The 17,227-nt window shown below is 54.0% G+C and overlaps 2 protein-coding genes across 2 annotated transcripts; both read left to right on the top strand.

The window, feature by feature from the left end:
• Positions 1-5,979: 5,979 nt before the first annotated feature.
• On the top strand, positions 5,980-8,340 carry CTHT_0033500 (uncharacterized protein; the record flags this gene model as incomplete). The annotated part of the gene is made up of 3 exons (XM_006693725.1): positions 5,980-6,456; positions 6,676-7,964; positions 8,079-8,340. 3 exons carry the CDS (start codon positions 5,980-5,982, stop codon positions 8,338-8,340), a joined length of 2,028 nt encoding a protein of 675 aa, XP_006693788.1.
• Positions 8,341-13,391: 5,051 nt separating this feature from the next.
• On the top strand, positions 13,392-16,752 carry CTHT_0033490 (uncharacterized protein; the record flags this gene model as incomplete). Its single annotated transcript, XM_006693724.1, has 4 exons — positions 13,392-14,341; positions 14,413-14,589; positions 14,661-14,700; positions 15,319-16,752. 4 exons carry the CDS (start codon positions 13,392-13,394, stop codon positions 16,750-16,752), a joined length of 2,601 nt encoding a protein of 866 aa, XP_006693787.1.
• Positions 16,753-17,227: the final 475 nt, after the last annotated feature.

Below are 17,227 nucleotides of genomic sequence, written 5' to 3'. Positions count from 1 at the left end.
CCGTGACCTACCTGAAACATGCAGGTATTACCTACCTTACCTAGATATGTAGGCGATGGTCGAAAACAGACGATGCCTGTCATCATGAAAGAGGAGAAAGGGCTCTTCTTCCAAGAAGACTGTGGTGATGAGGTTTAAAGTCTGGACTGTTGGTATCCGTTGAGGACTCCGCAGAATCTTGCAGGCTTATCAAGCTGCCAACCCGCTATGCTTGTTCATTTTCTTCGGAATCCGGGACTTGGCGGCAAGCTGGTAGCACGTCGGATGCAACACACAGCGGATACCCAACTTACTTGCCGGTAGATGACTACCGTTGGCGAGAAGCTCTGAACCAACCTGTCGTCCTACCTACCCCCATGAAATCACACGCACGAAAAGAAAACCGATACTGTTGGGTGAAAAGCACGGACCCGACCCTCGGAACTGTTGAATCGACGGAGCTAGCAGGGGCGGTAGGCCAAGATCGGTCGATATCTCCACCGGCCACACTCCCGACCGATGTGAACTTAACGGACTCGGCAGCGTCCCCACCTGCACTGCGCGGTACATACGGAACACCAGGTGGCAAAGACCTCGAGCCGAGATGACGGATGGGTTCTTGGTTGATAATGTGCGTTGCTCTGGCTCGTTCGGGCATAGCTGAGGGTATAGCGTCAAGCATACCCGTTCAACGGGAGGGCCCATCCTGGTGTCAGGGTGTGTGTGTGCGGGATGGTCTGTAGCACTCTCATAGGTTATCTAAGGTTATGTATTCGTACTAGTTCTTCCATCTGGGGCTGTGCAAGCGGCTGGAACACGCGGGGGAGAATGTGTGGGGGAATGGTGAATCGGTAATGACGACTTTCTGCTTTTTAAAAGTCGCATATGACACCAGAGTTGTAGACCTGGAGAGGATCTCTTAATATCGACTCCCGAACGCTACCCTATAGCGCAGCCGCAAATCGGGCTGAGGAAGTCTGCATGTGCGGTCTGTAGAGGCAGGCAACATCAATCAGTGGTAGCATGTGTTGATTAATATATTGCTGTGGATTCGGAGTCCCATGACCAAGCGGGTGACCAAAGGCTCGGGTTGCCGAGATGCGGCGGCGAGGCCCAGTCAACTGTTTTTGGTCGTAGACAGTAAACAAGACTTACAAGGTGCATCTCTTGCGGTTGCCACAGATGCTGCAGGGCCTAGAGACGGTCACGTAATACAAGCATCCATAACATGCTGTTTTGAGGCTGTAGAGACTTCTATCCTGGCTGTAGACGTCGGCCCGCCTTACACAGCTCTGAAGGTTCAGAGTCGGTATGTGTAATCCATACCACCACAGAAAATACCTAGCCCAAATATGGTGCATGCGTATATGCATTATGCCAAAACAGAACATTGGATCCCTGTTTAGTTGGCAGCTTCCGTTTGCACTGTTAGTGCATTCGTTTGTGAGGAAATGTGCTATTGTAGCTAACTAACGGTCAAAACGGCGTTAAGTACAAGCATTCGGACCGACAGCAGCTCTGGCTGCCCAGTGGAAAACGTTCCTGGCAAGCCACCGATACATCCCGGAACCACATGCACCATGCAGCCTGACCTTTCCAGGAAACTCTTCAGCCACACCACACGCCGAGCGCTCGTACCAGATGCAGCAAAACGGACGCCGGGCCGCCGTTATGACAGCCACACCTTGATGGACGATGGAGAACCACGCCGCTTGCCCAGAAGGGAAATCAGCGAGCAATCTTTGGTCGAACGGAATTCTTGGCTGGCCATAACCAGAGGGTATCTAAGGCGACAGTAACAACTCACCTGCAGCGCGCGATATTGAGACCTGATGAAAGGGACAAAGTTCTCTTCAAGCAGATGACGGTGGCATGGCAGGTTCCGCCTGTTCTCAAACTCGGTTCTTAATCTCGAGAGCGCCATCCTCCTGCCGAACCTCCAATGCCCGTTCGCTCTCTGCCATCCTTCTCTCGGTTACCCGAAATAGGACGCGGCTTGGTTGACTTTTCCAACACAGCGAGCGGCCTGCTGACATCCTTATGTGGCAAAGGTGGAGAGAGTCCTGGTTCGTCGCGTCGCTCACGGGACGCCCCTCGCTGTCGATAAAGGCAGGACGTGCTTTGGCATTTTTGTGAGGGTAAGCCACGCAGCTTGTTGGAAGACAGTTTTCGCCAGGCAAAGCAGGCACATGACTTTTCGGTTGGCATCAATGATGGCGGACCCAAGCGAGCCAAGACGGCAGGACATGGAGGTTCACAATGCTACAAGAATCCAAGACACAGCACCAGCCGAGCCCACGAGTCCACGGGCGCAATGAGGGCGCAGTTGGAGTCAGCAACATGCGGTGGAGCGACCGGTCCCAAGCACGGACGTGCGTGACTACCTGACCTAAGACATGCCGGGGGTAAAGCACGGCAACCCCGATTCCCGCGGGCTGCCGACAGCGAGCGATCGTGGGCAGTCCGGCATGCGGAGACCTGACGAAATCGGGGGGCTGTGGAGTGGAAGCAGCTTCTCGAAGCTTGCCTCGTCCACCTCTGGATGGGGCCTTGACCAGCGAACAGCTCGGATGGCCCGGGCTTAGGGCTGGCGTGGTTCGATAGCCAAGAGTTTGAGGGGGTAGCGACACTGCCTACCGCTGGATTTATGCTAAATTGATGGTTGCAAGACCTATTAAAAAGCCTCGCTGCGTGCGCGGTCTCTGAGTACACTTTATACGCTTCCTCTGCGATAAGATCTCGTCTGAGACCACGTGTCTGCGGAGTTCAAATCGCCCGAGAGGATCAAAACTGCTATATATAAGGCTGGCATGGTTTACAGGACAGATTACCAGGACGCGGGTGGCGGAAGTATTCTTCGCAAAGGACAACGGCCTGAAATCATTGTCGATGATAAGACAATGGTGCTTTCTGAACGCTGGACGTAAATTGTGGAGCAGCAGCAACACATGATGCCTGACTTATGGAGAACAACGCATACTGTAATGAGATCAAGTAGCGAACGGAGCATCGAGCTTTTGTGAAAAGGGTTGTTTCTCATGCGGGGTCCAAGTCTAAGAAGGAAAGGTGCCAGCAGGCAGCGCATCTTGACCGTACGAGCAGATGATGATATTCCTTTGTCTGACAGCAGCCTGGGTGTTGCAGGCATGGATCAGTACGACCAAGCAGGCGCATTTTCAAGCCAACCTTATGTGTTTGTCCATCTGCACTGCTTGATGGGCTATATAGTGTATGGAAAATTCTGTTAGAGGTGCCATTAGCTGAGGAGCTAGAGGCGGGCATATCCAGGTAGAGAGGTATACGTGAGTGAAGCAAACAGCGGCTTCGAGTTGCCCATGTATCTCCAGAAATTCCAGACTGGATGTTCCCTTCATCCGGGTCAGCAACTGGGCTCTGGACGATACGATGATGACTATAGTCGAGTCAAGAAGCCAAGAAATCGGGCATTCGTTAAATCCAGCGTTAAAGCTAAAGATACCTGCCTAAAACTAAACCCTCTCCGGCGAGCGCTCCGTGCCTCGTCTCATGTTACGACTACAGAGGAGCTTAATGACAGCTTTGGGTGAACCTTACCTAGCTGACCAACAGCTGCACCAGTCGATCTCTTGCACCCCGATCACGCTGTGGTACCTACAGTACGTCCAGAAGCCACAAGCACTGCGCCGAACGTCTCGAACTGTGGAACGTCTGTGCGCTTCTGTAAAGAAACGAGTCAGGTAGGTCTCCATAAGCCCTTTAGGTAGATCATCAAGATTTATCTGGCAGGAAGTAGTAGACACCCGTTCCAACATGACAGAACTGGCCATGAAGATACAGGCTGGGGAGATATGTGGGCCGTGAACAACGGTCAAAATAACATGAACGATAGAAAGAATTCAGCGATGCGTGAAGATGCCTAGCAGGCGATTGCAGCTCCTGTAAGTGAGTCGTTAACAAGCCTATTGTTGGAGAGCTCGGGAGTAACGAAAGCGCTGTGGGTACATTCGGCTTGCTTGCAGATTACGGGTTGCAGGAATGTGAGGGGGTCAGCGTTCTCGAACTTGAAAGGTTCCGCTGTGTAAGTGCGAACTGCGAGAGGGGGGGGGTTTCAAGGTTGCGCAAAACGGCTGGAGTTGGAGACCCCACCCCCGCGTTTTTTTGATTCGCATGTTGTCCAGCTCCCCTTCATTTTTTGCTCTCCTCCGCATCGGACCCACCTTCAAGGTCCCCGGTGTGCCCAGAACTCCAGCGACCCAAGTAACACAGCGGTCCGCAAACAGCGCTCGCTACTGGCTGGGCAATGACCGTTTCCACGCCGGTGTTTGACGCTGCTCCATGTTCTCGTGAAATGAAATGCTATAGAGGAGCAGGCGAAATGCGAGCCCGGCGACAACCGACCTGCGGCCTCTATGGACCGCACGTTACCTTATACAGCGAGCCAAAAGTGAGAAGGAGTGAGAAGCATGCGATGGAGGCTGCTTTCCCGTAACACTGCTGCGAGGAGCATCCAATGCCGGTCACAGTGGCCATGCTGGAGGGAGGTGGAGAAGAGCCTGGAGGCCCATATCCGCTTTCGCACGCTAGCACAGCGTCAACCACCACCGAACTGGGCCAGCCCAGGCCTGTGCAGGTTGTTCGAGCAGAAAAGCGACATTTGAACCACCCCACAGGCGCCCACAAGGAGTGTCTGCTCTTGGTTCGCTGCCACCTTGCATGCAACCCTCAACAGGGGATGTGGCCGAGCAGGACTTTGGCGGATTGGCCTGCTGGTCGTGGTCGGTCTTGGTGGGCAGTCAACTCCCTTTTGGGACTAGCGCATGGAACCCTGACGCCCCACCGTTCCGTCCGTTTTATGGCTGATTTTTGAGTGGCTCCAGCCGCGCAAGCAGCTGGCGGCCAGCGACCTGCTTGCCTACACACCTACGTACCAACAAAACAAGAGCTTCAAGGAAGTCGAAAGAAGCACACACACACACACACATAGAGAGAGAGAGAGACATCAGCCCAGGATTGAGAACTGGGTGGTCGTCCTAGAACACCTCCATTGCCGTGGCAGCCATTTCGCTGACTGGAGATCGCGGAGTATTGCATATCTCCAGGCTACGCACTTCTTGCCTGGCCTTCTTCACCCACGCTCTATACCTAACGGCCTGGGCAGGTAGCCTAGTAGAGGGTAGGGTTCGCTACAAGTAGAACTTGAACCATAGCATCCTGGAGTTCAGGTTCCTCCGCAGTGACAGCGACGGTTCAACCGTCAACGGTGGACTTGGACTTACACTACACTATACTAGGTCTACCGAAGCAAGCTTCCCGGGCTCCCCTGTCACCACTGCCGCCGCCATTTGCCCTCGTCAGGGCGTCCGACACACACCGTGCCCTTTGCTCTGTCTGGGCCCCTCGACACAGACAGACGCTAGCCCTGTCTGGCCTTGCTTTGCTGTGATTAAAGGTGCCTCTTCTTGGGGGGGGGGTTCTTCAGCGCCACTGCCCAGAACCGATCCTACACACTTCCCCGGTCCTGTCCCCGCCCGCACACCACAGCGTGCTTCTCGGCAAAGTGGTAAGATATCTTAATATGAACCTTCGCTCCCAAAGGCCCGGAGTCGCTTCCCACCTCTCCCTACCACTGCTACTCACACCAGCGCCCAGTACTGCCACTTAATCCGCACACTGCTCTGTGTTATCCGGCCAACTCTGACGCCCTCTCCCAGTCCAGCCAGCCCAACGCAGAGCCCGTCCGTCTACCAGGAATCTGGCACCGGATCAGAGACTATCCTGTCCGTGGCTCCCCGATAATGCGAATTCAAGAGCGCGCCACGCGTCCCAGTGTTCACGGAGTTTGCGGTGTTTGAATATCCTACTTGAAGCTAGCAGCAGCCCGCCCGCGCTTATACGTTTACTACTGGCGGATCGGCGGTCTCGCATTCACGCTTCTCTAGTCTGTGAAGCACCCGGCCGCTGCGCTGCGCACTTCGCGGTGTCGTCGCAGCTCGACCAAGCCATTCTTTCGCACCGCCCATCATGGCCCCCTCGTCCAACGGCGACTCTCCGCATTCAGCAACGGCCAGTTCCATGACGACTGCTGTCGCCGCCGCCTCGGCTCCTGGCGCCCATGGCGCGCCCCCGGTCGTCAGGCAGTATCAAATTCCAAACCGCGACTTCACTGTTGAGATCCCGGCTCCCGGGATTGCTGCGGCCGCCGCCAATGGCGCAACGTCTTTGAAGTCTCCAACCTCATCCTTGAAGTCCGCCGCTCGGACTCCGAGTTTCACCCGTGAAGGTATCCTCGGCTCGGCGCAAAAGACTCGGAATATGTCGCAAGCAGCCACTGCCACACCTGCCACTGCTACGACTGCCACTGCAACAACCGATACGAGACCAGACAGTTCTTCGAACGGTATTGTCGCAAAACCGCCTTCTGAAGAGAGTGTAAATCCCCTCAAGAGGAGAAACCCCGATACCGGAGTCGACTATCCCCGGAGGAGAGCAACTATTGCGGTACGTTGAAGCGGTAGCTTATGGGGGTCTTGGAGGCTGACTCTTTGGCAGTGTGAAGTATGCCGCTCGAGAAAGTCTCGGTGCGATGGGACGAAACCGAAGTGTAAACTATGCACCGAACTGGGTGCAGAATGCATCTATCGAGAGCCGGGCATCAAGCTGGATGCGGGTGACAAGCTCATCTTAGAGAGGCTGAACCGAATTGAACATCTTTTGCAGATGACCCTGGTAAACCAGCAGCACAACGGCATCGGTCTATCGCACGATTCGCCAAACATGAGCAATGGCACAGCCTTGAGCGGAGAAAACATGATGATGCAGAACCCAACTAATTTCGTCTCTATCATCCCCAATGGCGGCTTTGGGACCTGGTCTGCGACATCCAACAGCCTCTCAACCATGCCGAAAGTACACACGAACGCTGCTCTTCACCTTCTTCAATGGCCGCTGATTCGGGACTTGGTGTCTCGGCCGTATGACCCGCAGATTCTCCTTCAGCTGGAAATGGCCCGCGAGCCGCTTCATTCTCTAGCAAAGACACCCTGCGTCGACCTTTCCAATACCCAAGCCTACATCGAAGCTTACTTCGACCGAGTCAACGTATGGTACGCCTGCGTGAACCCTTACACCTGGCGCAGCCACTATCGGAGTGCATTGTCAAACGGTTTCAGAGAAGGGCCCGAGAGCTGTATCGTGCTGTTAGTCCTTGCGCTCGGCCAGGCCAGCTTACGTGGGAGTATATCAAGAATTGTTCCGCATGAAGATCCACCAGGGCTCCAATACTTTACGGCTGCATGGTCGTTGCTGCCCGGCATGATGACGTCTAACAGCGTGCTCGCGGCACAATGTCACTTGCTGGCTGCTGCTTACCTCTTCTATTTGGTCAGACCTCTCGAGGCCTGGAATCTTCTCTGCACTACAAGCATGAAGCTACAGCTTCTTCTCATGACTCCAAATCGTGTCCCACCTGACCAAAAGGAGCTGATCGAGAGAATCTTTTGGAATGCACTTCTCTTCGAAAGCGACCTTCTGGCCGAACTCGACTTGCCTCACTCGAACGTCGCTCAGTTCGAGGAAAATGTTGGGCTACCTTGCGGCTTTGAAGGTGACGAGAACGAGGCTGTCGGACGGGACGATTTATGGTATTTTTTGGCTGAAATTGCGCTACGGCGACTGTTGAATCGTGTCAGCCAGCTTATCTACTCGAAGGATTCGATGGCATCGACGACCAGTCTGGAACCGGTCGTTGCGGAGCTTGATTTCCAGCTGACACAGTGGTACGAGAGCTTGCCGGCGCCGCTCCAGTTCCCATTTACAAGAACCATGCTCCCGGATCCCGTGCAAACGGTGTTACGCTTGCGCTTCTTCGCCTGTAGGACCATAATCTACCGGCCTTACATTCTCGCTGTTTTGGATAACGAACAGGCCATACTGGATCCCACGGTTCGGGACAATTGCACTAAGTGTCTTGAAGCATGCATTCGGCAATTGGAGCACATCACAGCTCAGTAAGTCTCTTCGCTCACCTCCCATGGCCCCCCCTTTTTTCCCCTTCCTCTCCTTTCCAATTGGTCAGGCTCATTGCTTTGTATTCCCTTCGCAATCTAATCATTTCTCCGTAGTCACGCCGGACACATGCCGTACCTCTGGCAAGGCGCGCTCTCAATCGTCTCTCAGACTCTGCTGGTTATGGGAGCCACGATGTCACCGTCGCTGTCCACTATTCTTTGGAGTCTTGTCCCTCACCGTGAGGCTATTGACCAGATCATCAACGATGTGGTCATGGAGATCGAACGCTACGCTGTTCTTTCACCCAGCCTCAGCTTGGCGGCCGAGATCATCAAGGAAGCTGAGGTCAGGCGTCGGGCATTCCTCAGCGGTTGACCCGCTCAGCCCTTGCACACTCAACAATGATGACCAACGCGAACATGCATCTGCTTCATCACAATTGCGACCTCTCCCTGCCCTCTTTTGCTCTCACCTAGCCCTATGTCTTCGACACCGCTTCCGGTCTTCTGGAAAGAACGGTTTCTTTTCTGGGTAGCAAATAACTCTGCGACCTGCAATTCGCCTATTGCGGGTGCATGTAGCCAATGCACGTTCGCGAACAGCCACCAATACCCAGCCGAAACAATCCCTCGGATCAGCACGACACATGAGAAGAAAAACCGATATGCAAACCGCGGCTGATCCCTATCTCTACCCAGAACATTCGCTGCGAGCCACAGTGGTTTCTGCATTGCCAGACGCTGTCGATTCTAGCATTCTGAAACCCGCTGGACCCCATGGCTCATGAAGCTTCACGACGTCGTTACGAAAATAATTCGGTACTGTACGTTTCGCCAGAAGCAGTGTACCAATTTTTTTCTTCGTTACAGAGACGATGACGACCCAATAATCTAGATCGATAATCGCATCTCACTCTCGCGCGGTAGCTGCTCCTTTTTGCGAAGTCGGGCGCAGAGAATGATGGTGTTCCCATCTGATTTGGCCGAACCAAGGAAAATTAGCTACGCCTAGAGTGGGTAGCCTGCAGGGTCGCTCTGGGCTGACACACTCTGCGTTCCACTCCCACAGGCAATCGAATTGGCCCGATTTGTTTGCAGCAAGGCTGCGGATGACCTTGGATAACGGGTGTGGCGGTCCGAAATTCCGCCCCTTAGTTGGCCATTCCCCCGCTCCCCGCGTTTGGATTCTTCATGCGCCCCGCCCTGGGTGTCACCCGATCGGTGTGCGTTCATATTCTTTGCACCTTTTTTTATTCTTCTTCTTCGCTGGCCCAACTGGCGCATTATTTTTTTTGTTCTGTTTTGTATTTTCCCCTCACTAACCATCATGAAAGGAATTTTGGAGGGCGCGGTAAATTAGGGAGGGCAGGTACAACACCGTGTTGGCGTTGGGATGGAATACCTGTTTCGATGGGTGTATGCTCTCCCGGATGGGAATGCTTCCGAGGTTTCTCTTCCTGTTCTCTTCTGTCTCGGTGTTATTGTATTTGGGCGGTGGATATATCCCATGGGGGGAGTTTACAGCATGAAACACACGTATATAGGATTGGACTTGTGACAGCATATGAATTATGCATAGAAGATACCTTTTACCCATCATGCTCTTCTCTATGTCTGCTCCGAACTGTTCTTGGGTACACTTTTTATTGTGAAGGCTTACTTGCATCCCACTGTATGCAGAAATCCGTTTCACACCGCGGCTGAGAAGAGGGATGGATCATTGCCTTGTCTACGCAACTTTGGTTTAGAAAATCCATCTGACACACTTCCATCCCTTTGAGACGATACAAACTGCTTTCAGTCATGATGGAGAAGAGTAAAAAACAATGAGACTGCATTCAGTCAAGCATATAAGACAAACGCCGCCGTTTCACCGTTCTGTCTACATACCTCCTTGCCGGCCTTTCTACCTGCCATCATCTTTTTATACATGTACTCACTCATCTTAGACCTTCCAATCGCTTTTTTCTCATCTCATTTCCCTGACAAGTACTTTCCCCACTCGCGCACGATCTCATAGCCCGGGTCCGCATTCCCGGGGCCTACGGAGAACCTGCTGCAGAGAAAGGTGAGAGCCACTTCGGAAAAAAAGGAACAGATCGGGAGCTTATGGCTCATGGGTCGCAACGTCATATGCATCATTGCATGGTCGCTTTTCAGGTACATGGGCACGTTGGTTTATTGCAGGGTTTAACGCTTTTAGGATCCGCTAGAGTGGTTGTGAATCATTAGGTGTAACCGAGTCTTGAATCAAGCGTTTTATTATCCTCACGGGATAGTTGTCCGTAGTTCCTTAGGTTAGAAAATGGAGAACACCCTTAATCCACTGAATACCCCAGTGACTAGTTCGTGCACATCAAGATAGATCACGAAAAACAACATGATTCAAGAGCTAAACGACGATAAAGTTGCTTCAAGTAAGTTCGGAATACTTGGGACCTTGGTTCCATCTACTGAATTATATCTCAATGGTAACTTTCCGTAACAAGAATCGAATCCCTCTTTACCATAAGCAATGTCGCACATATCAGTCAGAACTACACTGATAGCGTTAAAAAAGACCGTCATCCTCCATTGAGCCGAGCGCTACCACATGCCCAGCATCCTCATGCTGTTCGTGGTGTTTACTGCTACACTTTCATGGAGGCAGCCGAGAATAGGTAAGCATCATACAATGCTTGGCCGGGGGTCCTGAATGTTACCCCAATGGGCTCAGACAGGCTTGAGAGGAATGGCGGACAGGGGTTGCTCGGGAGTTGGAAACGGGTGTCGATGTTACTTTATAACCCTCTAGCATATGCCAGGGCACAACCGTTGGTCCGCAGACTCCCAACTAGGACCCGGTCTTGGAGATAACCGTGATCCGATAGCCGTGATCTAACACGGGCCGGTAGGTCAACTACCGTGCTAGACTTTCCCAGTGAAGGAAATATATCCGGCACTGGAACACGAGGTTGGCCTTCTTGCTGCTGTTTCGTGGCCCTCATGATTCCTTTTGTATCCGCCGTTTTGTTGATGCCGATACATAGCACCACTGTACACGAAGAGCCTTGATTAGCTGTTTGGATGTCGCTCCAGAAGTCACGAGAGAGGTCTGGACAAACGAGATCAACATTAGCTGTGCTGTGCTGTGTGTGTGTGTGTGTGTGTGTGTGTGTCACACCGAGAAAAGGCAGAGAAGAGCGAAGTGGAGTTCAGACCATCGCATTTCGGTCCTGTATCACATTAGGCACGACACGACAGTCCCAATTCAGAGCTTGTTGTGATGGAGCACTCAAGTACATATGACAGTCAGGGCTGATGTTCCACAACAGCAAGTCCTTGCCGAGCCTTCATGATATCTGGGAGACTATGCAGGAACTAGCTGAGTCTAGTTTTCGATGAAGCTGGGAACGACCGACTCTAGAACGTATAGGGAGAGTTAAAGTACGGATAACTAGAGCAATCCCTAGACTTAATAGCTACATTGGTTTGTAGTTGTTGACGTACATCCAATTGACAGCTATGTAGGGTTAGGCCACGGGGCCGGAGGGCAATTATTGCCCAATCGGCTCCGGTAACTGGGGCAAGCGACGGGCTGGGGTATATCACCTGGGCGGGACGAGGGAATACCCGAACTATGCGGGGCCGAAGCTGTTGGATCGAACCTGGATGCCGGACGTCGAGCAGGGTTCACCATACGGGGTAGTCGGCATCGGACGTGCCCATGTGGGAGCAGACTGCATCGGAGCTGCAGCTACCTCAGGTAGGTCCTCACGGTGCTGAGGTTGCGGGATGCGGAGAAGCGCGGAGAGCAGCAGCGACACCAACAGCATCTCCCGGTACATTCACATGCAGTCGAGTGCAGCCGGTGTAATCTCTTAGCCCGATGTGCATCATTTCATTGCAGTCGCATTGCATTCTGGAAAATTCGGTTGTATAGAGTCATGAATTCTATGTTGTACCTGAGGTCCAGACATCTTCTGTCTATGTTCTGCCGTGAGGAGGAGACCAGTAGTCTTCAATATGTCCGCTGCTTGCCAGCGCTTGGCTTGCGCTGTTGTTGCCCTCTGTGCGGGGCCACTTGGTACACCCCGCGCTAGCCGGATGGTGCGGGGCTCGAACCCTGCGGGTGGATTCCCACAACTTTGAGATCTATGATCACGTGACACAGAAATGGCGTTCCGACGAACCACCCGCCATCTGATTTTTGGTTGTTCGTGATAGGGTGGCATGGCTTACTATGGCTTCCATGATTCTGGTTTGCACACTTGATCTCGACCATGTCCTCGTCAAAGTCAAGATCGATTAGGAAAGCCCCATCTTTGCTGGAAATCCGCAGCAACCTGGGCACTTATACTACGTACTGTAGGTATCGACAGTTTCTTGCATTGCCCTCGTCCAGGCTCCATCCCGTTTGGTTAGTTTCTCCTCGGGAGCGAGGTGCGGGTGGGACAAGACTGCGACTTGCTGCATCACAAAAGCGCCCTTGTTGGCCATTGGAACCTGGCAACTGCACAACCTGGGAAGAGCGGCCGGCACGCAGCTCGCGAGCTTCTGCAATCCACAGACCACTCACCACAGTTCTACGCATGCAACCCAGATTTGGTCGAGCGTGCGGAGTTCACCACGTCGCCCAGTGATGAGTGATCGGTGATGATTGAAATGCGCGCTACTGTGTGGTCGGTAGACGCCTGCATCTACATGCGTTTAGCGAGCCCTAACCTACCAGGATGTCGGGAGGCTGCCCTATCGTGTTGTCCTGAGCTAAAGACGCCGCCGCATGTCTGCTGCCCCTCATCTGGTCTTCTTTCTGAGCCTTCGTCATCTTAATCCCCTCAGGCCACTGCTCCTCAGGCAGTTTTCATCTCTGTCTTTCCCCATTACATTGCCGACGTCGTGACCCCGCCCGAGATACCTATCTTCCATTCAACACTCAAACGACCGCGGGCCCTGCCGTTCTCAGACTGGAGACACAGATATTCAACACATTCTGCCGTCCGCTTCATACTTGGCCCCGCGCAGTGAGCAAGAGCCCAGGGGTGTCGGTGCCGGCGGCCAAACTGTCTTGACGGAATTGTGGTGCGCTGGCAATGCACCTTGGACCATCGGCGAGCCCAATCCCAGCGACTCGCAGCTAGGGCACCATAGACCCGCCCTCGCCCGGCCAACCACGCTCAACCATCTGGCCAACGACACTCGAAGCCCCAATCCCAGACTTCCCAGACGCCTGAGACCTGATCTTGCTCTTTTTGCAGTGGCCAAATTGTTGGATACCTAGGCCTCGAGACCGCGATTTTCGACGTTGCCGCACAGTCGTACTGCCGTCGTGATCAAACCTGGCGCCGCCACTGTCGCTACCGGTGTTCTTTGTCGTTACTGCTGCTGCTGCTGCTGCCGCTGCTCCCTCCGTCTTTCCCCTCACTCCAGACACAGGCGTCGGGACGAATGGCTGAGGTCGGCCGGGAGCAAGGCGGGCCCAGCACCGCACGACGCAAGAGACCCTCAAGTAAAGCCAGATCCCAGGTCGCGAATGATTGGCCCGAGCCTGGCGAGACACGATCTCGTGCCTCGCGTCGTTCGAAGCGCCATGTTCCTGCGGATATAGATGTCGATGTCGTTGAGACCCCCACCTCTTCGACTTCCTCCTCGTCCGACGAGGACGACGACGTGGACATCAAGACGTCGTCGAGGACGAAGCTCAAACGTCGTCGGGTCCGTCAACGCCGCCGAGAGCCTGCCAGTTCGACGAGCACTACCTCTGACTCGGATACGTCAAGCACGCCCCCGAGAACGCCACTGAAATCTCCTCGGGCCGCTAAGCGTTCCTCGAGCTCGCGGGTGCCCAACGCCTCGGATTCGGCACCCAACATGTCTCGTCACCACCACCCGACCTATGTCGGAGTTATTGAAGAGGCAGAAGACGATGACGAAGTTGCCCAGACACTCCCATCTCGTCCTGCGAGTCGCCAGACCGTGTCCCGTCGTGACGTCAGCCCCCGGTCTGTCCACCGCTACCGGTCGACCCCTGAGTCCAGGCGTTCTCCAAGGACACCTGTGTCCGATTCCGACGACGATGCTACTGATGCCACTTCCGACTCAGACGACCGCATCCATCTCTTCCGTCGCAAGCAGCTTCCTGCTGTTCCAAGTGCCCCCCCGCCGCCTAACATGCACAACTCGTTAAAGGAGCGTCTGGGCGGTCGTGACCCCGATGAGACTGCCTACGAAGATGACGCCGACGCTATTTCGAGGTACGCGCCGTCTACAAGACATCGGTCCAGGTCTCGTCCGCCAGAGAACAGGCGGGATCTGGATGAGTATCGTCGGCCCAGAGACATCACCGTTTCCAGTCCACCAAGTGTCGACGAGACTCGTTCTCGCTCTAGGTCTAGAAGGTATGTTGTCTCTTTGTCATCCGGTCCTGTAGTGTGGTCCATCAAGCATGTTGACTGACTTATTCTGCTAGGCCTTCAAAAAGGCATTATGAATCCGATGCCTATGTGTCTAGACCGTCCTCCTCACAGAAGAGACTCCATGCAGCATCATCCCAGAGTCTGAGTTCAGAAGCCAAACGATCGACTCTTTTTGGCGGCGCTGCGGCCTCCTCTGTCCATCCCGCGCGGCATGACAAGATGCTTGACCGGTCAGTACCCTCTTCCGCTGTGTATAGTTTCATACATTTTCTCTCCTCGCTGACACTGGCTTCGGCCTTAGTCTGACGACGTGTGTGAGCTGCGGCAATGAGGCCACTCCTGTGAGCAGAACTGTCAAGCTCAAGTGCCTACACCGCATGTGCCATAATTGCCTGCACTATATCTTTATGCAGTCATTGACAGATCCACATTGGATGCCTCCTCGATGCTGCACTAGTGACCATATCCCTCTCAAGCACGTTGCAAACATGTTTGATGCCAATTTTAAGAGGGAATGGAATCGCAAGTACATCAGATACTGCACCAAGTATCGTCTATATTGCCCATCGCGCCACTGCGGTGAATGGATTAGACCGGAAGAGATTCGACGGGAGGGCGGACGTAAGCATGGTAGATGTAGCCGCTGCAAGATCAAGATCTGCGGCTCTTGCAGTGGGAAATGGCATCAGCAGCCGGAGTGCCCGAGAGACCCAGAAACTGCGCAGTTGCTTGAACAAGCGCGGCGAGAGGCACGGCAACGCTGCTATCGTTGTCAGGGACTGGCCCAACTGACATACGGCCACGACCACATCGTCTGGTAATTGCCTTCCTGACATTTCCCTTGAAATAATGGGTGAACTTCAAAAGACACTGACGGATGATTACACAGCCGTTGCGGTGCCGAATTCTGTGTTATTTGTGGCGAGAAATGGAAAACATGTTCCTGCCCACTGTTTGAGGACGCTGGCGAAGAGGTCGTCCCAGGTCAGCTGGATATCCGGCGCAAACCATTCAACTACACATCGGCGTATGAGTCGCGGGCGCCTTCTCCCACTCGGGATTACCGTTCGGATTTTGTTCCCATGCAAAGCCCTACTCTTCGGGTGCGGCCAACAAGCTACGACGACGAAGTCTTCTGGCGCCGAATGCATGACCGCCAGCGTGATGAGCACCTTGCGCGCAGGATGCATTCTTTCGATGTTTTCGGTCATCATGAGAGCCACGTCGATAGGGCTGGCGACGAGGATTATGAGTATGAAGAGCAGCGTGGTCGTCGTCGTCGTCCTGAAAAGTCTCGAAGCTATCCCGTCGCCTTTCTCGACGACGACTATCGTCTTCGCCGTGCCGCGACGGTTGTTGCTCCATCGTCCCAACAACCGGCTGTTCCGGAAGTACCAGCGCCTGCTCGATCGGCATTCGAGCCTCCATCAAGACCTGCTCTTGAGCGTGCGGCGTCTGCCTTCGATTATCCAACTACTACGCCACGTAGTCGGAGGATGCGTCAAGCGTCTCCAGAGGGATATGGCGAATATACTACCAATCATTATACTCCAGAGCGGCGTTGCTGGCAATCGCCAGAGAAATGGCAGGGATTTTCTAGCGAACGACGTGCTCGGTCACACGACAGGCGCCACACATATCCGGTCGAGTCTCGCGCGGCGTCTCCCGACGGATGGCAGCAACTGCCCACGAGGTTCCCATCTCCTGAGAGGATAGACACTGCCTCGGAACCCCGACGCCGTGCTCATTCCTTAGAAAGGCCTCGCGCATCGTCACTCGAGAGGCGCCTTGCTGACCGCTTCAACCCCGAAACCAGGGCAGCCCCGGCCGCAGCTACCATCCCTACTAGCCCGGCCGGACCGGTTGGCCATCACCTCGGCACTCTCGGGCCTTTGGGCCCTCTTAGTCCAGCCATGTTCCCGCCACATCCTCCCCCCCTAACGGCCCCGGGTGCCCCGGCCATGCCTATGGTCTCCATGCCTCCTCCTGCTATGCATGGCGTCCCTCACCCGCCCGCGATGCTCCGTCACCCCATGGAAGAGGACATGTATCACCCAGGCATGCATGGCGCCCTTCCATCGCATCCAGGTCCCGCCGACTGGTACGCCCCAGCCAGTATGCCGCACACCGGGATGCCGAGCATTCCTCACCCACATGCTCCTGACATGTTGACGGGTCCGACGACTGCGACTATGGATCCTCTTGCTGTGGTATCTCCCCGTACGCCTAATTTCAAGAGGCGACTGAGAGAGCATCACAAGATGGAGCCTCCACGGTCGAGCGTTCTGGCTGGGCTGGCGGGCCCTGGAAGAGGAATGCACCGTGTGTATGAGTGGGTTAATTATGTTGAGCCTGGGCCACCAGACGCTGAGCCGCCTGCCACGGTGGTTTGAGGGGTATATTCCGCTCTCTTCATTTTGTCTTGGTCCCTCTTTTAGGGTGTCTCTCAATATCTATCTCACCTTCGCTTATTTTTTCCATATTCGCCAATCTCTCTTCTTGCGTTGTTTCTTGCGTGGGACTTGGGGTCGACCAGTCTGTCGATCATTTGCTAGCATGGTGCAAACTATGGATGTTCACGACAACAGCGATAACGACTACGATGATTTGGGTACGATATGAGGATGATGGATGAATGGACGATCTTTGCGTGATATATGGCGATGATTATACAGCCCATGGCAATGCTTATGAAGATTGAATGAGTCTTGTGATGACTGGTTGATGTCGGTATGGTTTTGGTCTCTGGTAGTATCTGTTGACTAGGTCGTCTGTTGTATACCTCCTGCACCATGATCAGTAGAAGCAGCAAAACATAAACTTGCGTTTCATGCCTTCACGTTTAGGGAACACAACTGAAAGACCAAC

This window comes from Thermochaetoides thermophila (assembly GCF_000221225.1).
Source record: "Thermochaetoides thermophila DSM 1495 unplaced genomic scaffold scf7180000011816, whole genome shotgun sequence".
NCBI classification, from domain to species: Eukaryota; Fungi; Ascomycota; class Sordariomycetes; order Sordariales; family Chaetomiaceae; genus Thermochaetoides; species Thermochaetoides thermophila.
The sequence above is the reverse complement of the archived record's forward strand: the minus strand, read 5'-3'. Positions and strand labels throughout refer to the sequence as shown.